The sequence below is a fragment of the Fistularia commersonii genome, chromosome 18, assembly GCF_037954325.1.
Source record: "Fistularia commersonii isolate RoL2024-O1a breed Wild chromosome 18, RoL_Fcom_v1.0, whole genome shotgun sequence".
NCBI classification, from domain to species: Eukaryota; Metazoa; Chordata; class Actinopteri; order Syngnathiformes; family Fistulariidae; genus Fistularia; species Fistularia commersonii.
In genome coordinates, this window is record NC_141301.1 from 11,375,800 (window position 1) to 11,402,553 (window position 26,754).

A 26,754-nucleotide genomic window follows, 5' to 3' on the forward strand; every position below is an offset into this window, starting at 1 on the left:
CTCTTCCCTGAATGCAGTTTTATTTTGTTTATGTAGATTATGAAGTAAACTGAGAGGACGTATCATCACTGAAAATAACAGACTTAATGCCACGGAAAATGTCGACACAATGCTAACTTACACAGCGGCTTGGGTTTCATTTGCAATATTTTTGTTTTTTGCAATATTTTTGTTGCAATATGTTTGTTTAATTATCTATTTTTTACTCTATTTGCTGCTCCATCAAGGGCACATCGGGGTCCATCATCAGAATTCGGATAGCGGCGTCAGATTTCTGTGCGGCTAGCCTCGTGCTTTTCCCGACCCGAGCAAACACTCCAAACTTGTCTTGCATGATTAAACGACCGGACCGGCCGAAGTACCCGCCCGCAGCAGCTTGGATCTCGCTACATAAAGAAGCAAATTCAAAGCTAAGAAGGCCAAAATAACATCAGTTCGGCGCATCGCATAAAACTCATTCGCCGCGTATGATTTTCTTTCGCTATCCCTTAAGGAGCCAATTGAGCGTTTTGGGACTGGCCATATAATTACTGGCTAAGTGTACTTTAATAGATCATTAGAGGGAGCGCTGCGCAAACGAGCTTAACATTATGCAACCCTCCACCCCACCCCACCCTTCCACCCCCAAGGGTGCCTGTATATATGCATGTACACACCCACTCACGAGAAAACGAAATCTCTATAATTGAGAGATGTATGCGCGTTCGCGCTGACGACCGTAATCGGCGAATACCTAGAGGCTACGTCTGACGGATAGGAACACATCTGCATCCGCAGCATTGCTACACATGCATACATTCAAAGTCAGGCACGCAAACATATTCCACATCCGCCCGCTTGTGCAATTACGGTCTCTTGCATACCAAAAAGGCAGGTTAGTGGAGGCCAGTCGGCTCCCGGTAGCGAGGGAATAAAAGAGGAAGGGTTTGAGGGTAGAATGGAGACCGACTGTCATCGGCGAAGGGGTGAAAAGGGCAAAGGAGAAGAATGATGAGGACGGTAGGAGGAGAGAGAGAGGAAGGTGAGAGATTAGTTGGCACAACCGAGGGTTTTAAAGAGCAGTGAGGGGAGAAAGGGAGAAGGCGTCGGAGTGAAGATGAGAAGAGGAGGGAGAGCGCCAGGGAATGACAGTCTGGCCGAGGGCCCCTGATACCGACTGTCACCTGGACATCAATCAGCCGCCGGGACCCGAGCCAGCCGACCAAAAACTGTTGCTTCACCTCCTCAATTTTACTTCACTCTTCAATTCTTTGCTTTTTCGAAAAAAAAAAAAAAAAAAAATGGAAAAATATTCTTCTCACAAGTCTGGATATTATTTTTTTATCCTCATCCATTCTACATGTCCGTCTCCTTTTTTGGTTTGTTCCTGGACGCCTCTTTATCACGTCGCATAGATTTTTATATCTGTTATGAATCGGCAGCGTCGCTCACTTACTTACAGTTGCTTCACCTCCTCAATTCTTTGCTTTTTCCAGAAAAAAAAAAAAAGAAAAAATATTTTTCTCACAAGTCTGGATATTATTTTTTTGCCTCATCCATTCTACATGTCCGTCTCCTTTTTTGGTTTGTTCCTGGACGCCTCTTTATCACTTATCACGTCCCATAGATTTTTATATCAGTTATGAATCGGCAACGTCGCTTACTTACTTACTGTTGCTTCACCTCCTCAATTTTACTTCACTCTTCAATTCTTTGCTTTTTCCAAAAAAAAAAAAAAAAAGTATTCTTCTCACAAGTCTGGATATAATTTTTTTGCCTCATCCATTCTACATGTCCGTCTCCTTTTTTGGTTTGTTCCTGGACGCCTCTTTATCACGTCACATAGATTTTTATATCAGTTATGAATCGGCAACGTCTTTCACTTACTTACAGTTGCTTCACCTCCTCAATTCTTTGCTTTTTCCAGAAAAAAAAAAAAAAATAAGAAAAAATATTTTTCTCACAAGTCTGGATATTATTTTTTTGCCTCATCCATTCTACATGTCCGTCTCCTTTTTTGGTTTGTTCCTGGACGCCTCTTTATCACGTCGCATAGATTTTTATATCTGTTATGAATCGGCAACGTCGTTCACTTACTTACAGTTGCTTCACCTCCTCAATTCTTTGCTTTTTCCAGAAAAAAAAAAAAAGAAAAAATATTTTTCTCACAAGTCTGGATATTATTTTTTTGCCTCATCCATTCTACATGTCCGTCTCCTTTTTTGGTTTGTTCCTGGACGCCTCTTTATCACGTCACATAGATTTTTATATCAGTTATGAATCGTCAACGTTGCTTACTTTTCACTTTTCACGTAGCAGGCCGCTCACTCATTCACTCACTAGCGGCCAAATGTGTCATCACTTGCAGTTTGTTAAGATGCATTCAGCTTCACAAGTGAATAATGAGGTCCCACGGGTACTGCTGCAGCTGATTGTAAGATATCCTGTCATGAACTCTCCCAAACACACACACAAACACACACACACAAACTAACTAACGCAGTCTTAATCAGTACAGCGGCTAGAAATCCACCGTCATACAAATAGGATGCCAGAACGAAGCAGAAAAAACTTCTCATCAGATAAATCATCCTCCTGCCGCCTCTCCTCTCTATGCCTGGTGTTCCAATTTCTCCGAAACGGAGGAAAATGGGAAAACTAAGGCGAATCTCTCGGCTTCAAGGGCGTCTGCTGAATGTGTCTCTGCAGTATGCGTGGTACGACTTCCTCTCAGCGAGCCTTAGGTATCTCAAATGAGTCTTCGCGCAGTTTTGGAAAGTTCTTTCAATGTATAAATTATATAAAACTTTCAAATGCAAGTTAGACTGTATGGGGAATACATTAATATGTATGCATGTCGTGCCAGGACGGTTAGATTTCCTAATGACCCTTTTTATTCACAGTGCGAACACAAAACGCCTCAGCATTTAACAGTTTTCAAGTATCATCTCGATACTTTGTTTGAAGAAGTTTGCCACAGTGACATTAAAATTCAATGGAGACAGCTAAAGTTGTCAGATCCCCGGAGATGGGGTTGGGGTGTATATATACATCGACACGCCTTAAAAACACCAGAGGCAACTGGTTTGTTCAGCTTCAAATATTACTGACACACAGATGCACACACGTATACGATATAAACACTTATGCAAATTTTTGTGCATGTAAATGCACTATAGAATGATTGCATATGTACGTGAAATTCTGTTTGCAAAGTTTGATGGAACGATTTCTTCTTACTGTCAAGGGCCAAAGGTACAAAAGAAACAAAAGTTCATACCTTCGCCGACTAGCGCTGTAATTTTCGGACTATTGAGCGCACTTGAATATAAGCTGCGCCGGCTAAAATCAAATGAATAAATATATGTGTGCTGCTGGTGTCCGTGTTGTAACATGAGATATTTACACCGAAAGATGTTACAAAGAAACATTTTTTTAAAACTTTTAATTAAATACGTACTCAGTAACGTCCACAAATACGTACTGGAAATGCTTTTTCCCAAAATAATGCCTATAACACGGCTGATGAAAAAGATAAATGTGAAATAATACAAGGAAAACTCCATGCATCCATCAATTTTATATCCTCGCTTTATCCTACGCTGTCTTACTCCTGCGCCCAAATTTAACTAATAATTTTGTGACAAGGCTAAATGTTTTGGCTCGAAAAAAAAACCATAAATTCGCTGTATCATCGTTCAAGCCGTAGCGTTCGAACCGTGTGCAAAAAGTAACGGCTTATTGTCTGGAAATGACATAACCCTTATAAAGTTCCGTCTAACAAAAACACAGAGGTAATCATTTGGAATTGAGTTTCCACGGGTTTGAGAAGTCTTTTTTTTTTCGTTATTTTCAACCTCACTCCCCTCCCTTAAATGTTTTTTTGTTGTCTTCTGTGAGAGCATTTGTACTCGTGTGCAGCTGAATGCTCTGCTGTGCTTCCTGACTCGAAACTACCTTGGTTCTTCTCCTGTTTGCTGTAAGGCGCGGAAGGGCAACAAACACGCAATTTTTTTATCGGTTTCTTTTAAAAAAGCTGCTTGCTGCTAAATATATATATAAATATTAACAATGAGCTGTAGTTTGAAGCTCAGTGGAAAAGAAGAAAACTTTCCGGCACAGTTGCATAATTCTTAAAAAAAAAGCGTTGAAGAACTCCACAAACTCATCGGGCAGTCGAAATAATCAATGGTCGACTCAATGCGTTTATCACTTCCTTCTTAATGAGAGTTTTATATATTATAGCGGTGTTGTACTTTAAAATGCAACCAGCTCTCTAAAGATAATCATTTTTTCTTATCTGTTAAATGCACTCGTTGCGAGTAATTTTTGGCTGTTAATACAGAATAAGCCGTAAGAGATTTAAAATCAAACTTTAGCCCGCACGTAATTTTAATTTTTTTAGCCGCAGTCGAGAACAAACTCCAGATAATATACCGCCGCGGTTGCACGTGCACAGATAACTGAATCGTCTCCCAAATCCATCGCCATGGCCGGCTAAATCCATTCACTTGGAGATCAGCGTTAAATTACCATTTATCTTGTCACACCATGTTGTGGTTGATACATTAGCTTAGTTTCAACGCTTTTAATAGCCACATATATCAAGAAACAATCTGGCTGCATTCCTGTAGAGCGTTGGAAACAAATGAACACTTTAAGTGCATTATTCATAGAATTATGTCTGACCTGCAATACTATCAGCCTATTTATGAGGCACAGACCTTATGTCCGGAATAATTTTAAGGCTGGCAAGGCCCAAAAGTGGCATGAATATTGCAGATACCGGCATATGTTTGGTTCTGGAGACACACTTTTCTGAGAAGCCATCGGTGCAAATCGAATCAGAGGAGGCTCAAAAAGGCAAAACAACCGAGCTTACAAATACACGCAAATATTCTACGAGTTAAATTATTTAGATCCGTCTGTCGTATTGACAGCGGGATAAACGAGTTGAGTGAGAACGAAAAACAAAAGGATAAGCGGAGGATAATGGAAACGCGTCGATCCGAGCGTCGCTCATCTCGGCAAAGCCGTGTTTCACATTAGTCACCCGTGTAACAATTCCTCCGTTCGTGAGACGAGAGCCTCTACGGTACGAAAATGTCAGATGTGTCTGTATACATTTCACATCACACCGGTCAAACTGAATAAAGGTCATGTTGATACTTGCTTAATCCTATTTTTTCGTTATTTTTAAAAAAAAGTGCAGAGATGCGCCGGGGAACAGTTGACAGGATTTCCGCGCTCCCCCGTTCCAAACACACTCAAACCATGTTTAATCTTTGTCCAGAAGCTAAGGGGATTTGAGCCTTGCCGTCTCAGCAGTGCGGTTGCAAAGTGGATAACGGAGACACGTTTCTTTTCTCCTTGGGATTTCTCAGTTTTAGTGGAATGATCATTTACTCGCCATTTACCAATTATTGGCCTACCTGGCTCAGAATAATATGAAATATTATTAAATATTATATTAAATATTATTATTATTATTATTATTACATTAGTTATGATTATTATATTTAATCATATTAAATATTATTAAAGATAAATATTATTTAATTCGGGGCAAAAAGACAAAAATGAATGCGTGTAGTCAGAAAAGTGTTGAGGAAAACGCGTTTCTTTGCTCCTCGGGAATTTTCATTTTTAGAGAAATTATCATTTATTCGCCATTTACCAACCATTGGCCCATCTGGCTCAGAATAATATGAAATATTATCAATTATTATTATTATTATATTAATTATTATGATCATATTAAATAATATTGAATATTATAAATTATAAATATAATTTAATTTGGGGCAAAAAGACAAAAATTAACGCATTTAATCAGAAAAGTGTTGAGGAAAAAACGCAGCAGGTTATATTCTGGAAAACGTGCCAATTAAGATAACGCAGAGTGAATACTAAATTTCATTTTGGCCCGTAGACAGCTGTGACATGCAGTCAAAGCAGTCAGTGAAATATAATTCAGCAAACTGTAAGATAAAAACTCGCTGGTGCGTCTGAGGTTAATTTTGAGTGGCCCCTCCAACTGCCATTATCTTTAAACTACCACACATAAAACATATGTTCTAAAGACAATTTATTTTATTTAGTGTTTCAGATATGACCTCTGCATAGTATATTGCTTAAAATGTAATGGGATTTCAGAACAGTTTTATTTAATTAATTAACTTATTTATTTCTGAAGATATCAATGCTGATTTGAGATGTTCGTAAAGAAAATATTGACGCTGTGTGATGAACTGCATTTCTCACTAAGCCCCTTTTTTTGTTGTGACATCTCTCTTGTTGATAACCCTCAATTTTTTTTTATTCAATTAAATTGAATTTACCTTAAATCAATTTTAATTTTAGTTTTTTATTTTATTTCTATTTTTTTCCTCATTTCCCCTGCTCCCCCTCCCCTATACCCAAAGTGTTGTTGCTCGCCTTGGAGTCTTAAACTCCTGGCAAGCTCCTCCTCATCTTCCCACTTAGACAAACACCTGCCACTTCATCTCCAAAATAAATTTGTTGTTGCATTGATGACGTTCAAACAAACGTCATGATCATATCAACCTACGGCGAAAATCTCTCGCAGTGACTCGAGCCGTCATGCAACATCATTTCCTCAAACACAAAGCTGACAAAAATTGAATTTCTCTTGATCAGCTCGCTGCTCTCATGTCCCTTTGAGAAGTCCTTTGACTCTCTCCGTTTGCAGGTTCCCAGGGGTGTGGCTTGATCTACCGCGGCGGTCGTACCATGATTATTTCTTTCAGGAATATCGGAGCTATTGATGTATCGTTTCAGCTATCAAAGTATATCTGCTGGCGCCGCTGTCCCTTTCTCTTCCCACCCCGACCAGTCGAGACAGAAGGCAACCTACGTCCAGGTGTCAGAAACAAGTGTAAGGTTTCTGATCGGTAAAAGGAAGCGTTTCCATGCCGGAGTTTATGCGAATCATTTTGGTATCATGAGACAACTGTGTTGGGATTTGGCGACTTGCAGAAAAAAAAAAAATCGGACTTGACTCGGCAAAATCAACATTCACCGGATTCGATCCCCTCCCTTCCCGACCCTGCGCATCCTCAGTTGACATTCTGTCTACCTGCTTTCCAACATCTGCAGATTTGGGCACTTCCTTGGAGGGTTATTGACTTGGCATTGGAGCAACCTCAGCTCAAACATGGCAGACTCTAAATTCCCTGCAGCTTTTCAATCCTGCGTAAACACTAGCTTTGTCTTTGCACCCCTCCATCCCCCGCATACACGCACCTATTACATTATTGTTCCCAAGTGTTGTTTGTGTATTTATCTCGCGTTATCGACACTGCGTCCTCGAAAAATGCAGCATCTATCGAGTCAAATTTACTGTTGTAATTATAATCGCGTTCGAGAGTCTTTGTTTGGTTAACCTGTAACGACACTGCGTATGTTTAGTGTTTTCTTCTAAATAATTTGTGCTTTTTTTTTTTTTCCTCCAGTGTGGTCAAAATGCTGCCAATTCTGGAAAGATTTTTAATTGGATCAGAGGGGTTTTGTGTAATATGGGGGGAATAAAAAGCCGTTCAGCCCACAGAATAGAGAGCTGGTGTAATCAGTTCACTGACTGCATCAATCTGATAAAGAAAATGATACTCATACTGCATTTGCAGCCGAGTCATTTAAGAGGAGAAATTTGTGCTTAAATACAATTACATGAATATATGTGGGTAGCCGAGGTCTCATCATTGGAAGATTCTCAACATTATAACAAGACTATTACTTATGATACCCAGCTTCAAGTGCAAAATCAAAAGCATTTTGCAAAACAACAGCTTTATCTGTTATCCTGATTGGACACGAGCGCTGCAGCAATCAGATTTGCTTGATTGTCTATTGAACTTTCCAAGTGGCTTCATAGATTTTATACGCTAAAAGACGCGTATTTCGACAAAATGAAAGTACCATTATACAGAATAATAAACAAGAAGCTAAACAAGATATAAGAGATAAAAAAAATGTTGTTATGGATTTTTTTTTTTTGTTCATTATCTACAAGTCTTATCCTGCAGTCCGGTTGCAGTTGGTGAGAGGGGGGGGTTCGCCCTAGAATGGTCACCATTCGATCATACAGCCACACAAAGATGCATACGACCATTCACTCCCTTTTATACGTCATATAGAGAAATACAACCATTCACATCATTAAGAGCACGCATGTCCAAGGTCCGGCCCGACGGCCAAATGCAGCCCGTGTTAAAATTTACAGCGGCCCGCAGCCTCTGTCAGAAAATCAATAAAATCGAATTTTGTCCGGCAGCCTGCTTTCTATTGTGTATTTTTGATAGTCTAATATTGAAATAATGAAAACAATGCCTTTTCTAAATGAGTAATACAAGGATTCCAATGGCCTATGTTTTGAATTTAGATGTTCCTGGTAAGTATTTAATAGTGTATGTAATGTTTCAAATGAAAGTTGTTTTTTTTTCCAGGCAGCTTTTTTCCGCATTTTATGTGGTATTCAAATATGATTGTGATTTTGGTAAAAACTTTAGATTTGTGTTCCGTGTTAAGACATGCAAAGTATGCCATTTGCATAATGAAATTTGCATTGAACGTTAATGGTCAGGCAGAAGAGTCGGCCTCCTAACATTTTCACCTCACCAAATACGACCCTCTTTGCAAAAAGCTTGGACACCCCTGATTTAGAGGCATATAAACATTCACTCGCTATCTAGATGCAGACAGCCATTCACATATCTGAGCAATTTAGGGTCTCCAAAAAACCTACTGCATGTTTTTTGAACCCGGAGGAAACAGGGAGAACATGAAGACTCCAAAGAGGTTCTCTCATCAGGCCTCTCATCAGATTTAAACCCGGGACCTTCTTCCACTGCACCATGTATAAAAAGCATTTAGGGCAACTAAATACTAAAAAAAAAAAATCATCACCTATAGAGGGTGCAATATGCGTTCATGTTCATTGAAGTTCCCCCGTGAACAAGAATAATTTCTTCCTCCCAGAACTCTCAAAAAAACACGCGACTGAAATCCCCGGATCTGATGTGAAGCAACATAAGCTCTTGCAATATTGCCCAAAGTTTATGTATAATTGTATGAATCAGATGATTTTCCGACTCAACCTCAAACTTGAGTATTTGTTGGAAAATCATCTAATTAGTGTAATTAAATGTAAAGTACAACAATATTTCGAGAGCTTATGTTGCTTTGTATTTTTTTTGTAAGCTCCGGGAGGGAAAAAAAAAAAAGGATTCTTGTTCGTGGGGAGCTGCAATGAACCAATGTCTGTTTGAAATGATTATTTGGGTGTTTGGTAGCCCTGAATTCACTAGTTATATCAGTTAGGAGATGCATAAAAATGAGATAACGTTCGCGGTCAGCAAGACTTCACGTGCGATTCAAGCAGAACAGATATGAGAGATATGGCAACGCAACCCATTTGGAGCATTTGAGATAAAAAAAAAAAAAAAAAATTAAAAAAAAAGGCAAAACATCATCTGTTACTCTGCTCACACATCAGGGTCTGGGTCAGAAAGCCAAAGGGCAACAGTTATTTAAAGCTTTCATTTTCATCCACCGATTGTCCGTCTAATTTGTAGGGATTAATGGTGACTAAAGACCTCCGACCTCATTATTACTTGAAAGTTGTGCATGCTGCATTTCACACAGACTCCGTTGTGCATAACTTCACTATTGCATTTGAGGCTGTAATTTTATATACCTTTTACTCCCTCCCTAGAAAAACGGACTTTTTTTTCTTTTTGGCTTAGTTATTTTACTTAGTTCACTCACAGCGAATCAAAAAATCCCACACAATTCTGTTTCTGGTGTAAAACCAGAGTTTGATGGCAAAACTGTTATTAAGTGATGACCTTTGCTCAATGCCCAATACAGCAGAACCTTGGCTTAAGAATTTCAATGAAATATTTTCTCTATTCTTTTGAAATGTTTTTATGGGTTTATTTGTGGCAAAAATCCAGAACGAAATTAAAGATATCCTCAATTATTACTGTGTTTCTGGTGTTCTTTCTCTTCTTGCCAGCACTAGTGCAAGGCTTTTCCCTCCATCAGCATGAAAAAACCAAGGCCTTCTCGCATATGAGTCCCTTGCTAAAGCTATGTTCAGCAAGCTGTCTTTCATTAATCCAATCTAACAATAGCTTTTCTACTTCTTCTTAGCCTTGAGACCTGTGCTTCGTTAATGTAGTCACCCTTTAGCCACACCAGCTGTCTTTAGCGCACCTTTGTTCTGCAGGATTGTACAGATGGTTGACTCAGCCGTACCGTTGTGCTTGGCGAAATCTGTAACACAAACTCCAATCTCACTTTTTTTTGAGGGATCTCACCTGGCTCCTCCACACCACGCGGATGGTTAAGAGGGCTCAACAGCGACAGTACTTCTGGAAAAAGCCGAAGAGGTTTGGCATGTTGACTAAAATCCTAAGCAACTTCTACAGCTGTGCTGTTGAGTGCGTCCTAACCAGCTGCATCACTGTGTGGTACGGTAGCATTCCTGCTCTGGAGCACAGACGCTTGCAGCCAATGGTAAAGACTGAAGAGATGATCACCAAAACCCCACCGCCTTCTTTGCAGGATCTACCGCCTCCATCGCCAAGGACTACACCCACCCGCAACATGGACTGTTCACACTCCTGCCCTCCGGCCGGAGGTACAGGAGTGTGAGATGTTGAGCGACATGACAAAAGAATTTGCTCTACCTGACTGCCATCAGACTCTTTAACAGCTGACGCTCATTTTCTTTTTTTTTTATGCACTTTACATGCACAGTCAGTGCTGCGCTCATCTGCACATTTACTCCTGCCCATTAAAATTGCACTTATCCTTGCATTTGCACTTTGTGAGTTGCAAATGTCTTGTTGCACTGCCAACACTGTTCATATTTATAATAATGTTTACTTATCAATACATATTGAGATGCACTGCAGACGGCAAAGTAGGAATTTCACTGTACAGGGAAACACGTTTCTACACTGCTCATTGACAATAAACGCTTTGAATATTTGAATCTTCAGATCAAGTGTAAGTCTTGACAACACTTTTACTAAGACTTTGGACATTGTCGGAAGCCATAATGAGGGCTAATTTACTGGGAATAAAAATCACAGAAGAAGCGTTAGAACAGAACACAAGGATGGACGATGTAAGCAATGTGGAGAACAACGCATGATTGCCGCAACACGACAACAATACAACACCACAATGAGGAAATCCCTTGAGTTTGTTTGTGTTTGTGCACCGAGGCTTGTTTGTAGGTTGGTTCAAAATTTGATCCAAAACATTTTGTCCGTGATTAGGGGCCTTCCGTTTCTGATATATGGAATAACCAACAATGGAATACACGCACATACAAATCCAATCTGTGTTTGTTGGCCAATTTGTTGCGCAAGCCAAGGTTCTACTCTACAACCCGACCGAAGCAAGCTGTATAGCATTCTATCACAGAATAACTGATTTGAGCAATGTCATGTGATAGGTAACCATTTATATGTTTTGCACATTTTATTTAATGTTTTATGAGGCCTTTACACATTTACAGTTTAAGCTGAATTGGATACATACACATGGTAAATAGTAAGGTTTAAAGAAAACACGGCGGTTTCAGTCCTGCTGAATTATTGAACTGCTGAGCTGCATGCAGGTCTTTGCAAAAGCATCAAACACTGGAAGGTTGTCTTTAGGCAGGCGGACCACACCAAGGCAGACTGTGTGTGTGTGTGTGTGTGTGTGTGTGTGTGTGTGTGTGTGTGTGTGTGTGTGTGTGTGATGGGGGGGCACTGAGGAGCAAATCGATGCTGACAGAACTCGGGTTAGCAAGGGAAGGGAAGCAAAACATGAGGGGAATCAACCACAGGTAAATTTATGACATACCAGGAAAAATTAACACATAATAAACCATGGATTATTCTGAACTCGAAAAACATAAACGATAAGCGTGGTAGCACAAGGGCGCGGTGGTTAGTGCTTCCACCTCATAGCAGGAAGGACCCCGGTTTGAGTTTGCAACACAGAAGACATTTAATCCCTGACTTGTGAATGAATGTGTAAATTGTTGCACGTCCTTTTGTGACGTGTGAATGACAGTGAGTTGTTGGACGTCTCTACATAAGTCATGAACGAGGGAATTTGTTGTACGTCTCCGTGTTACGTGAATGAGAGAATGAGATTGTCGTGCGGTTGCAGGATAAGCAATACAGACAATAAATGCAAGAATGAATTAATTTAGATAACACCAAACTCAAAACTTTATGTTTTTTTTTAGGGAAAGAAGTTGCATTGCTGTAAAAATGTTTGATTTTATCATTTTTCATTTTCAAAACCTCTTATTAAATATTTAATATCTTTATCACTAATTTATACAAGGCGAATATAAGGGATGCATGTGTGTGTGTGTGTATGTGTGTGTATTTGCATGTGGGGCCGTGTCTGCACCTCTGTATAGATGTGCACTTGGTAGATATGACTCACTTTGGTCAACAGGTGTGCACACATTTTACATTGAAATGTTCAGAATGAGATTCCAGTACTGACATGATGGGAATGTATAGTAATAATAGTTACAGTATTAATATATTTGTTTTCAATCCGTATAATAAAGTGCATTGTAAATGTAAGCAAGAATGTACTTTACATTTAAATTTGTATCTTTTGACAGTACTAAACAGGAACACACGTGCATCCAGTGAAGGGGATTATCTAAATGAATTACAATGTTGTCTAATCGAGACAAAAACTAATTAATTTTCTTTCCAGAAATCTTATATGGGTGATAATTAAGTGATTGACAGTGTCAATAGAGCATTTCCAAACCAATTTGTTAGGCGATTGGGTTGCCATTTCAATTAGAGTATCTGTCAGAGATATTTAACCGTCCCCAGAGTGTTCAAGCCTTGTTCCCTGAACAAAAAAGGTCTGCTGCTTCTGGCACCACGCGATTTGACAACACCGAAGTCAATAAGCATTGTTTTGCATTGTTAGGAATGCATTGGGTAGCTGGTAATGGGCGGTTTAAGGAACTGGGGCCAAGCAGCAGATCTTTTTCCTCCAATTAATCGACATTCTATCAAGCCAAAACCGGTGGTTATTAATAGCTCTGATTGATTGTGAAGTGTAGAAAGTGAAGGTAGGCCAGCGGTTACTTTTGACAGAGGACAGTGACAGGATAGAAGAGCTTAACCCCTCTCACCTCTAAAGCACTCTGAAAAGTGCTGTTACTACATAAACATTGATTATGATGATGACTATAATGATACTGATGACAATTATTATGATTATCCTTGTCTTTTCATTAATTGATTAAAGCATCATTATTGTCATGTTGATAATCATCATCATCATTATTATAATTTTTGCTGTTAAATTATTATAATAACAATAATGATAACATTAATGATAAAAATAATAATATAATAAAAAATATCATTATAAATAGTATCGTCACTTCATCTTCTTCTTCTTCTTCTTCTTCTTCTTCTTTCGGCTTTTCCCGTTAGGGGTCGCCACAGCGAGTCAACTTTCTCCATCTAACCCTATTCTCTGTATCTTCCTCTCTCACACCAGCTACCTTCATATCCTCTCTCACGACGTCCATAAATCTTCTCTTTGGTCTTCCTCGAGACCTCTTGCCTGGCAGCTCCAATTCCAGCATCCGTCTACCAATATATTCACTATCTCTTCTCTGTACATGACCGAACCATCTCAGTCTGGCTTCTCTGACCTTCTCTCCAAAACATCGAACATGTGCCGTCCCTCTGATAGACTCATTCCTGATCCTATCCATCCTGGTCACTCCCAAAGAGAACCTCAACATCTTCATCTCTGCAACCTCTAGTTCTGCCTGCTGTCTTCTGGTCATTGTAACAGTTTCTAGTCCATACATCATCGCTGGTCTCACCACTGACTGGTACACCTTTCCTTTTATTCTGGCTGAAAGTCTTCTGTCACATAGTACCCCTGACACTTTTCTCCACCCATTCCAACCTGCTTGGACCCGTCTCTTCACCTCTTTTCTGCACTCTCCGTTGCTCTGGACTGTTGACCCCAAGTACCTGAAATCCTCCAGCTTCTTGATCTCCACTCCCTGTAGCCTCACCGCTCCACCCGAGTTCCTCTCATTCACACACATATATTCTGTCTTGCTGCGACTAACTTTCATTCCTCTCCTTTCCAGAGCATACCTCCACCTCTCTAGATTTTCCTCTACCTGTTTTCTGCTCTCACTACAGATCACAATGTCATCCGCAAACATCATGGTCCATGGGGATTCCTGTCTAACCTCATCTGTCAGCCTATCCATCACCAACAAGAAGGGGCTCAGAGCTGATCCCTGATGGAGTCCCACCTCCACCTTGAACTTCTCGGCTAGCATACATGTCCTGCACCAGTCTAACATACTTCTCTGCCACTCTAGACTTCCTCATACAATACCAGAGCTCCTCTCTTGGCACCCTGTCATATGCTTTTTCTAGGTCTACAAAAACGCAATGCAACTCCCTCTGGCCTTCTCTGTACTTTTCTATTAGCACTCTCAAAGCAATAAATAGTATCGTCACTGTTATGTAAATAAATAGATGCATATATAAATATTGTCATGTTGATTATCATCGTCATCATTATTATCATTATTCCTGTTAAATTTATTATAAAAACAATAATGATAATATTAATGATAAAAATAATAATATAATAATAATTATTATTATAAATAGTATCATTGTTAAATAAATAAATAAATAAATAGATGCATATATAAATAAATTAATATATAAATAATAATGATTTTATATACATATAATGCATAGCAACAATATTATTTTAGATAATTATTATTATTATAATAACAATAATGCTAAGAATAATAATGATGATAATAATACTATTTACCTGTATCATTATTATCATCATTATTGTTATTATTGATACTTTACAATTGATATTGACATAATATAATAACAACAACAATGACAATAATAATAATAATAATAATAGCTGTTACTGTTGTCATTGTTGTCATTATCATTGTTATTATTATTATTATTATTATTATTATTGCCGTTGTTGTTGTTGTTGTAACATTGATAGATATTGACCCAATTCAAAACAGGGTTCCTTTCAGAAAGTGAGATCTCACTGCATCACTCCATCATTAATTTGATGGCAGCCGCTTCGCCTACTATCTAGCAGGTTTTTATTTATGAAGCCAAAGAAACGGCCAAGCGTGTGAATATCTGATTCAAAACTGAATCCTTAATCCTACGCATTTGTGTTTTTCCACCAAACCAGACTTTATCGATAGGGCCGTCACATCATTATTTTCCAACTGTATTTTGTAATGGCTTTGAAAAGCCCTCCGATCTGATTACCCTTGAAGGCACGACAATGTCAAGTGATATGAGCCACAGAGGGCGGGTGTGACCCGACTTCGCCTATTTGTGACACGCCACCGCGGCGACGTATCTGCGTTCTATTAAATACAACAATCTGACATTAGATATTTATTCTTGACGCTGACGGAATGGAAAGCGTCGCTGCGTTCCTCGATTATTTTGTTGAGTGAGCTCCACCAGCGTGGTTCGCTGAAGGTGAAACGTTTCTTTACGTAGGTTAAAAGAAAAGGACTCCGCTCATTTCCAACAGTCGCAATACATCTCGGGAAATTCGCAAAGGTCGCTTCGACCTGCTATGGTAATATCCGGCGCCTGTTTTTTTTAGTCACGGAAATAATGAGCCAAACTTATTTAAATTCTCTTTATACCACAAAAAGGTGTACTCTCCTGGATCAATTTAAAACTGGCTAAAATAGAAACTAACCCTGTGATGAATGAGCGCATTTAATGTGTTGCCACTAAATAAAGGATCAAATGTAGGGCTGAATTTTCCTCCCAGCTCTTGTGGAGATATCTATACCTTTACCGCCGCGCCATAAACACAAATGTAACCCTTGGCGACGGAAGGTGGTGTCTTTGCATTACAAGTGTGTATCAGGCACACATTATTTGTGACATAATAATGACATAGTTTACATTCTGGCTGGATGCGAGTCTGTGTTGTCACCGTCCACATAGCCTATTACCTTTTCTATTACTCAGTTGATTGATTCTTAAACTCCGTGTCTAAACAGGGAAATATGAACTTTACATAAGCCGTGGAGGGGAATTAATTAAATCCCAATCATTTTCACAGTCACAGTGACTGCCCTCTAAAGAAGTTTGATTGACAAGACTTCTTCGGGATTCATAAATCTTCTGTACCACAGTGCACAGGTTTGTTGAGGGGTAAGGCGGAGGAGAAGTGGCGCATTATTTTTCTTTTCTTTTCTTTTTTTAAATCTAATTGTTTCCTTAGTTAATTCATATTCGCTCAGAAAGGACCTGAAGACTACATGTGTGATACTGACGTTGACGTCTCGGAGATGGAAGTGTTTAAAGCAGGAAGACTCAAGAAAATATATCCTCAACGACAGGATATGAGAGAGGTGATTTCAGGGAGTGGAAATTCAACCTTGATAGAACAGAAAAGGCGAAATGACAAGGACGAGAGCTTCAGCTGTAATTTCCAAGCAAACATTAGCGAAAAAAGGTCCAAAAATCATTGAAGGAGTAAAAAATTGAGAAAATATATATGTGATTGCTATGGTCTGGGGACAAACTGTAGGCATTCATTCAGTCTGCTCCTCAGCGGTACCTTCAATTATAAAAAGCGTGTTATCGTTTTACAGTGTTGGGAGGAATAATTAGACGCGTGAAGCATGTTGAGCCTCGAACCTCACGGCCAAGAACAATCGGCGTAGAGCCTCGCGGTGTCTTGGAGACAATGGGGATTAACTTTGCAAAATAACAGAATCAGCCACGCTTCAGAAGCAAAGCCAACTCCCCTCATCACCCTTTCACACCAACCTGCCAATCAGCTCTAAGGAATGTCAACGGCGAAAATGGGGCAAAGAGAAAGAATGGGCATTGATAAGAGAAGTTGAAATCAGTGCATGCGTGCATTCGGCAATTTATGCATGTTCATGCGTGTTCCTCTGCTTATCTGGCTCCCTCCAATGTACCGTATTCAAATAAGAACATGGAGAACACGTTCTGCGGGACGGCTGTTTTACAACCGCGTCGGAAAACGCCCAGCGGGGCAGATAAGAAGGCCGAGATATCGAAGCTTTACGCGTACATACGGTCCACACGCGAGAGGAATTGATGCATGTCGACGAACGTCGTGACGGCGGTGTTCGTGGGTGTGCATGGAGGAAATGAAACAAGAAGAGGAGGAAAAAAAAAAAAAAAGTAGAGGGCGGGAAGAGGTTTCGAGCTGATGGCCCCGTGCTTTGCTGAGAGGGATTGTTGTCATCCGGCGCCGCGTGCGGCACGACGCCCCTGATTGTTTCCTGTGGATGCGAATGCATGTGCGAGAATAAGACTTTCTACATTCTTCCATCAAAATGACACCGGAGAGCCAAAGAGTGCGGCGCGAGGTGCTGCCGGGCCCAATCCCGTGCTCGCGTAACCTTCAAATGACATTACGCGTCCTGTCAACATATGATGAGTCACTGCCAACCTGATGTGATTTATTCAATCTTGCAGAGTAGCTCGGGTGGCGGGATACAAATCACTTAGATGGAAGCTGCGGAGCAAGGACTGAGAGCACGCGTGTTAAAAATGTGTCTATGTCAAGCACGAGCGTGCTCGGGGTTTTTTCGTCCGCACAGATCCGCCGGCATGGGGCGGAACAGGCGCGAGCGTGTGCACAGCTGCAACGTGCACGCTGTATTAAGCTGCTGCAGAGAAGCTGTATTAAACCGGCTTCTCACCCTGTTTCATACACTGTTATCTACACACAGAGAACCTGTAAAAATCCGCTGGTGTTCGGTTATGGCCTCTTTCATTCTTTCTTCCTTCCTGCTTTCCTTTTTTCGTCCGACTTTCGCATTTACCGAGGAATTTTACCGGCTTTTACGGTAAAAGACCAAGATGTCAACAGGCGGGCCGGACCGGATGTAATGGAGCGCGGTGAAAAACACAGAGCGGGATTAGCTTCACGCGGAAAACAAGCAGGACACACGCCTTGAGATGTTGACGCCAATCCACCCGCGCGTCTAACTCTGATTGCCGTCATTAACTAGCTATACTTGTTTCGGGATTAAACATTAACTTTTATAGGTGTCGCTGCCATCAAATGCAGAGAGAGACAAACTATTATAGCCATTCACAGATGAGCGCCGAATTGAGGGTTTAATCAAGGGACAGGCAAATATAAAGGCTCTTTGTCTTCACCCAAGGCCGCGGTCGACGGAAATCATCGACCGTTAGGAACCGGGGATGAAAAGTTGTTTCCTGATCGTCAATTACTCCATACAAACGTTTGTATCAACTTGCTTCATTACCGCATTACAGGAAGAATTCTACTTATCACACCTCTTCATTATTTCCTCCCTTCCCATATATAAAAAACAAACATTTAAAGCAAACAAACCAAAACAAGAACCGAAAAGCCTTCCGACCCACGAGTGGGCATGCGGAAAAGGAGCGAATTTTGATGCGAGGATGTCGATGAGCGTCTCGAGATGATTCGAGGAAAACAGATTAGGCGGCGGAGCAGCCCGGCAGATCGTTAGTCAGGGATGTCAGAAGCCGAGATAAACGCGGTGTCACAAGAGTGGGCATACGCTTGAATGAGGGAATAGTTAGGAAAAGAACATGGAGGGGGGGGACAAACTAAGAGAGATGATGGAGAGAGTAGTGATATTTATGAATAGGCTAATTTATGTTCATAAGATTAGAATTTGAAGTGGAGTTGTGCATCATAAGCAATTATGTAGATATGTTTATTTTTGAACCATAGGTGAATCAGTTATATGGATGTAATAATTTCTGTCAAGTGTTATTTATGCACATTTGATCTAAGTGCCCTCATGCGTCGGTTGGTGACTCGTCGCGAACTGCCGCCGACGACATTTTCGGCGACGTATTCTTGAACCGTATTTCTCAGAAATTAGAAATATCGCCAATTCACTCTCTCCTTCTGATTTCTTGGCAATATCGGGTCTTCAATGAACTTAATGCATGTTTTTGGACCATTATGGGGAAAATTGAAACCATAACCCAGCGATCGGGAACCTATGGCTCTTCCGGTGACGGTATATGGCTCCCTGACAATATTGAGTTGAAAAAAAAAATCAGCTTGGAACTGATTTTAAAATACTTGTGATATTTCTTTATAATACTGTGTCACTTTAAAGTAAACAGAAAATAGTGTTTGAAGATAAAATTTCACGGGGTCGCCCGACGGTCGGGCCGGGAACCGATGGCTTTCGAAAAACGTCCGAGTCATTGTAAAGTTGAAGAAATCAATTTTATCAGATAGATCAACCATTGTAACGGAAAAGATGTCAAAAAGAAAAAAAAAAGGACGATGATTGCTGTGCATTCCTGGCTGCGTGGGCAGATAAATTTACATCTGGATCCACGGTAGGACTAATATGCAATGATAAAATTGCATCGATGAAACGGTCCAGTATAAAATCCATGCAGCACCAGACGTCGCATTAAAAGCAAGACATATTTAATTTTATTATACTTTAAAACTACTATACAGCTATCAATGACATATACTTAGAAATATCTGGCTTTTATGGCTCTCCCACTGAAAAATGTTTCTAACGCCGGATCTAGGGGGAAAGTCACATTGCAACACAATCATCTAAAACCCTGGACAGGCATCACTGGAAAAGCTTGAATGGTGATTTCATGTCCGGTAACCACAGTGGGGTGCACCTTCTACACTGAAAGGAGGGGAGGCTGAATACCTGAAGGTAAATGTCAGATCATTTGGACCTGAACTCTATCCTTTTAGAAAATAAATTGTTTTGGATCTACACAGGGGGAACACTGACCCCACAAGGTTTAAATGAGGATTTCGATATGAGACTTTGTCTATAGAGATCATTTTGACTATTTTGTTGTTCCCGCCATGTTCTTTTTCTAGTTCCTCCTCTTTCTATAAATATGTTTTTTTTTTTCAAATCCTCTGATCGATTATGTTCAGTTCCATCGTTGCACATATATTAAGTACCTGTTTTATTTTTGGCCCTATTTTGGAGCAAGATGAAGATAAGGTGATATATTTTTGATAAGATGTGAGTTTTTGAACATAAACACCTACTCAAAGTTCCTGTGTTTAATTCATAATGGATAGCTGGAGGGAGGAATCACATGATCATACCCTTTAAAATTGGCAACACGGCAACTATTTTGTTTAAAGCATCTGAAGAAGAGCTGAATGTGGCTCATGTTAAAATAAATTGTCTTTGCTTTGGAGCCCTCTTGGTGGGCAGACTTTTTTTCAAACCCTTTGTTAAATCCATATTTTTGGTCAAGCACCCATCACTAACTGGGCAACGGATGTGTGTGTTTTTGTTTTTTTTTCCTCAAGACCATTTGGCCCCTACATTAGACGTTCCGCAGAACCCTTGCGCCGCAAATTGAGCCAAAGAGGCAGTTTTCAGCGGGGGATGCGCACGCTAATATTGTCTCCGACTCAAAAAAAAAGACACTAATAAGGCATGATTTTCTATTCAGGGAGACGACAAGGGTTTTGTAGAAACACGAACAACAAGCACATGCACACATCGAACAGGCGATGCTATCACGCTAACGCAGATACAAAGGTTTCATCGGTCAAATCATCTCCACGATAAATGAATGAATGATTTCGGTTTGACTGTCCAGCGCAATTCCTTCTACAATTTTCACTACTTCACCCGACGCGCACGCAATATCAGAACGTGATCGAAACAACGTCCTTTGCATCAGGACACAGTGTAGCCTCCTCCCGTTGGTCGAACCTTGGCCTCAACATTTCACTTTAATTAAGTGTCACAAGAAGGTGACGCCCACCTCCCGCCCCCGCCCGTGCCTACACGCCTCTGTAAATTGGTTACGGAGTGAAAAAGACGTGAAGTTCGTTGAGTGAATCACATTCCGACCGATTCCGCGTCCGCATTAGTTAATGAGATGCTTGAAAAAAACAATGACATTTATAATGATCTCGCAAACAGCAACAGAGGGGAAGCCTCGGCTTTGCGTGCTTTCTGCATCATTCTTCGACATTAAACGTTTAAATTAAAGACTACAAAAAATGCAACAATCGTACAGAGCAGTAATTACCGTATTGCCATGACTTAATTATGGTTGCAAGAGGTAAAAGTATTTGATAACTGATCATATAATGGGAACTTCTTTTTCCAGAGGGGTAATTATAAATGTGATCTTGCAAAAGATTAAAAAAAAAAACTGTTGCCTGCTTATTAAGATAATGTACTGTATATACTCTAATTGGATCCAAAACAGAGGCTTGCCCAAACAGCGTGGCAGGCACACACACACATACACACACACACACACACATACACACACACATGCCCCTTTTTGCAATGGTTCATCCATCTACTGCATAGATTTTCCCGGTTCTCTGCAAACCAGTCATGAACGCAATTACATCACAGACTGCATTCGCAGCGTCGGCCTGCTCTTTCAATTTTTTTTTTACACATGCGCTGGCATAAAACCCTCACACATCCGCATTATGCTCATTAAACATGCTATGCGTCCGGACATGTATCACCATTAACCCAAGAACTTTGACTAGCGCAAGCTAGACGGATCACTTTCCCCCACGTTGCAGTTTCAACACCTTTTCCATAAACCCAAGGAATAATTTGCAGAGCCGCTGAATAAATGACTGCCATAATATCGCATTCACCATAAAACTAAGTGCGGGAGAGGGTTTAGCATTTTGGAAAAACACATGAAAATACGCAGCGATTCCAACATAGATGAAACTGAATGCCGTGTTATTACAATGCAACCGTCGCCAAACCACCAGGTATTATTCTTTCCTCCAGAGGCTTAAACAAGTCACGGTCAAAGCAGTGTCAAGCTCTGCTCGGCGTTGACTTGAGCTCCTTTTCACCCCAAAAAAATGGGAGTGAAAACCCTGTCGAAATGAAATGTGTCTCTGCGTGACGCTGCGCACGTCTGTTGCCTCCTTAATGATGTCCTGGATTTCCAAGAATGGCTCTTAAGAGGCCAATCATCCATCTGATAAAATGATGCTATTCTTCGGTCCCGCCGTTCTTCCTTGCTTTTATCGGAAGGAGACGCGCAAAGGTGAGATTACCGTATTCTTTTCCCTAAAAGTCTAGCAAATGGAGGTCAGTGAAACAGAATAAGAAGCAACAATGAAGGGCAGAAAGCGGGACTTGAGCCTGTAACCTGGATGCTTTCTTATCTTTGCAAAAGAGCGAGAGCATCCTTGGATGCATCTGTTAGTGAATTCTGGCAGACAGTCTATTCACGGGCGGAGGGGGGGGAATTTGTCTGACTGCATGGTGATGTTACTTCTAGTCTGTCTTTGTTTTTCTCATCTGATTTACACCCCAGACAATGTGATGAGACAAATCCAAACCTGATGAGGTCCTGTGTGGAGAATCGGGGCATAAATGAGATGCTTCATGATATTGCATCTGAATGAAGAAGGTGAGGCCGACATAAAAAAACAAAACAAAAAAAAAACCTCTTTTTCTCTCTACATGGGTAGCACCAAGGCAAGACATGTAACTTTCGCTTGAGTCCTAAAGCACGTTGCTCATAGAATACTAAACTGATGGGCTGGGTTTGACAAAATGGGTTATCGACATTTGTCATTTAATTCCAAAGGCAAAAATTTACTGTTGTTCGCTGGCAGTTTCTTTTTCAATCTCTGTGTAAAATCAAAGATAAAAAAAAGAAAATAAAACAAAATAAAACCTCAAATAAATTAATAAATACAATGAATTAAAATGTAATAAATAAATATAAGTAGCATTTATTAAAAATATTAAAATAAATAGATACAGTAATATAACTAAATATACATACTGTATATATATTCTATAACTGTCCTCATGGATCAGCTGAACCAGCAACGCCAAGAGTTTGTTGTTCTAATTGTTAGAATCAAGATAATTTTGTTTGATGTATCTGTCATTCTGTCATAACAAAGACACCACATTGCAAGAAATTTTATTTTACTAAATCCAAATAAACAAATAATACTAATACTAATACTAATACTAATATTAATACCAATACTAATACTACTATTACTACTACTACTACTACTACTACTAATAGTAATAACAACAACAACAACAACAATAATAATAATAATAATAATAATAATAAAAAAATAAAAATAAATAAATAAATAATAATAACAATAATGGGTATTTATTTACTTGTACTATATTTATATTAGATATATTATTGACGCTGACACAAGTGCCTTCCCACTAGACTGTTCTTCCGGGGCATTTCAATCTGATTCGCCTCAGTTCACTTTAGATTTCCAGGTGTTTTTAACCATGAAAACAAAGTAGTGTCAAGGACATCTGACGCTGTACAAAACTTAAAACCAATCAAAAGAAGGGGATCGCCCAATTAAATTACAAGTTACAGATAGAATGTGTGATATTATGATATGCAGCGGATGTAAACACCCTGCATTCCTCTCTGCAGTTCAGTAGGATGTCCGGCAAACAGCAAAAACACATAAGCGCTACCTTTGTGCATCATTTAGAGTGAATAAATACCTCGAGGCAGTCCGATCCACATCAGCGGCGATGTGATGTGAGTGGTCACAGACAAATTCAGGTTCTTTGAGAACCAGTTTTAATTGAATCACCAGAGTGAAGTTGTTTGAAATAAAAAAATGTCAGGGGGTCAGATTGGCCCGCACATTAAAATGAAACAGATTGGCAGAAGGGTTCGGTTGCCGGGCCAACCATTCAATACCAGGGTTTTTATACCTTGAGTTTTTTTTTGGAACGTGTCGAGAACATCGACCTGCCTCCTTGCGTGATGTGAAAGTACTCAATTATATCGAGCCGTTACTGGCAAATCAAAATCTGTAATTCTTTCCTGACATACGCATCCCGTTCGATGTTATGATTTATTAAGAAAAATAAATAAATAAAACAAGAAAAAGAATCCAGTGCATTAACGCTGTTTCAAATATGCAAACAAAAAGAACTGGAAATTGGTTTACAATGAAAAGAGCTGCATGCATAACACAACTTTTAAAATTTTACTTCCTATTTTATGCGGAGGCGTATTCATACATGAGGGTGGGTTAGCATAATGCACGAGCGACGGAGCAATATAAACAGGACAAATAAGGTGAATTGTTTATTGTGACATTTAAGAAGATGATGCGGCTTCTATTTTTCCATTTACTGCCTCTACATTATGTCTCAAACCCATTGCTGACCATTAAGTGGAGCTCTTAAAGATGCCTTTACTTGAGAAATGGCTGCGTTTTAAGGAAATTGCGCTGACAGAAGCCTGAGAAGGAAGTTTGAAGGGTAAGCCGCGGAAGACGGATGAGATCTGTGATGAAGTTCGTTTTGGTGTAGAGACAAAATACGACAAGTGAAAGCCGGCTGGTGAAGACGAAAAAAAAAAAAAAAAAGAAGAGCGTGATAATAACAGAAGGCTGCGGGTGATCAGCAACTCACTCTTAATAACGCATAAATCAGCTTGATATCATCTCAACAGGGCGTTTAGAGCAAAGTCGTCTGAACCCCATTAATTTCCATTTGGCGGCCGCTAACAAGTAAGTTTGAGACGTCTGCCGTTGTTCTTCTCCGAGTCACTAGCGCGCCGACTCCCCTCAACTCTCAAGCTGCCCCCAAAAATGCGTTGCGCGAACACATCGTGCTCTCAGACAGATGGATTTCCAGCAGGGACGTTGCATGCGTGCTAAAAGATTATGGCGTCCAAACACCAACACTTATCAAACAATCCACCCGTAATTTTGCTCGATCAACCAATCAGTTGAGATAACCTGCCGTGCGCGTGCGCGCGGGTGTTTTTATAGACGCTTCTCCAGATGTTAACGGACACGCGCACCGCTCCCGACATCGATAGCGCATAATTACAATTACACGGCTGGACTTGATTCATAAAGTCGACCGATTAGAGCAAACACGTCGTGAATTGATAAGGATAACCATTCCATCTAGGAGGTCTCTAATTTGCAATCACATGCAGTGAGGGAGAAAATTGACAATCCCATATTATGGCCGATGTTGTGATTTATCCGTCTTAGCCCCCCCTTTGCTCGATTTTACCCGTCCAATCATTCATTGAATTTAAAAGCTTAACTTCCGAACTACGTTTGTGAAAATCTTCCAGTTCCTTACCAGAGAGGTGAAGATGTAAGTGTAGTAGACTGACAGCATCCCCAGCTCTGACGCCTGCACGACAAAAGAGAAGAAGAAGAAGAAGAAGGGTGAGAGGGCAGAAGATAAACAAAACACGCGAGAAGAGATGGCGGGTGCAGAGGGCGCGAGACGCAAACTCTGTGATTGAGGTTCTGAACAAAACGGTGTTAAGATGGTGCTCAAAGGAAAAGAAAGGGGGAGCGGAGTTGAGAGGTCAGCGTAATTCAGTGTAACTCCGGCTTCACTGTGCAGCAGACAGATCAAATCCAAATCTTGATAAGAACAGACACATTCTTATCTGACAATGGCTTTCAATGGAGCAATTAATTTCAGGGGTGCATTAGTATGCCGCGCCACACTTGTCTTACAATTTGATTAAATCAAAGTCACAGAGAGGAGCAGTTGTGAAGGACGCGGCGAACTTTTCATAGTTTCATTTCATTATGATTGTTTTTTTTTGGGGGGGAAAAACAAAGTACCGGGGATTTTGGCTTGTGTTTAATCGCACGGCAGCGTATACTCTAATGAAAATCAATCAGGATTAAGTAGCTTTATCATTCCAAATGAAGTGGAGAATTTCACTTTTGAACTTTTTTCATCTTTATCCAGTTTTTGGTTTTAATCAGAGAGTATGTTGACATACAGGACTGTCTCAGAAAATTAGAATATTGTGATAAAGGTCTTTATCTTCTATAATGCAATTAAAAAAACAAAAAAATACTTCTTCATGATATTATAATATTTTGAGATAGGATTTTTGAGTTTTCTTAAGATGTGAGCCATAATCAGCAATATTAAAATAATAAAAGGCTTGCAATAGTTCAGTTGATTTGTAATGAATCCAGAATGTATGACATTTTTGTTTTTGTAATTGCATTACAGATGATAAAGAACTTTATTACAATATTCTAATTTTCTGAGACAGTCCTGTATTTATCGCAAGTACAATCGATATATGACGTCATGTGAGGAAATTAGGCTCGGCGGAATCGATTTGTTTGCATTTCACCTCGCTCTCGACACCTTCTGCTTTCATAACAAACTTTATCCCTCATGCCTACAAACCTAGACATGATTTTATTCAACATTCTTGCCCTGTATTGCTCAAAGATATGCAAATCTAGACACTTTTTAATGTTCTCTTCAGAATGATAGATTGAGGGCTTGAAAATTGGGCCTTTGCAGAGAGCGAGCGAAAGGCTGATGTGAAAACTTGTTTATTTCATGTTACACATCATTGTGTTATAAAATGATGTTCTTACCCTAAAACTGGTGTTTTTTGTGAAGCAGTTTATGCAACCTTACTGTAATGTAGCATATTTTACTTCAGGTCAAATGTTCTGTCATGACATACAATGTAAAAGTCTGGTTCTCCGGTTGAAATGCTGACATTTTCCTTGAATGTAATATAATAAACCATGTACGGATATTAATGTTAATCATCAACACTAAATGATGACACATAGTTGATAGGTATGTGTATTGTACTTTGTTTGATCGCATCTGTT

At 39.9% G+C, this 26,754-nt stretch overlaps 1 protein-coding gene across 4 annotated transcripts in view; it reads right to left on the bottom strand.

Annotated features, from left to right (window-relative positions):
• grik4 (glutamate receptor, ionotropic, kainate 4) overlaps positions 1 to 26,754 on the bottom strand; it is a 379,558-nt gene that overhangs the window by 63,879 nt on the left and 288,925 nt on the right. For all 4 annotated transcript variants that reach the window (XM_086164020.1, XM_086164019.1, XM_086164016.1 and 1 more), the window contains one exon: positions 25,226 to 25,279. In XM_086164020.1, the coding sequence (XP_086020146.1) occupies positions 25,226 to 25,279 (54 nt within the window). The remainder of the gene's footprint in view (positions 1 to 25,225; positions 25,280 to 26,754) is intronic.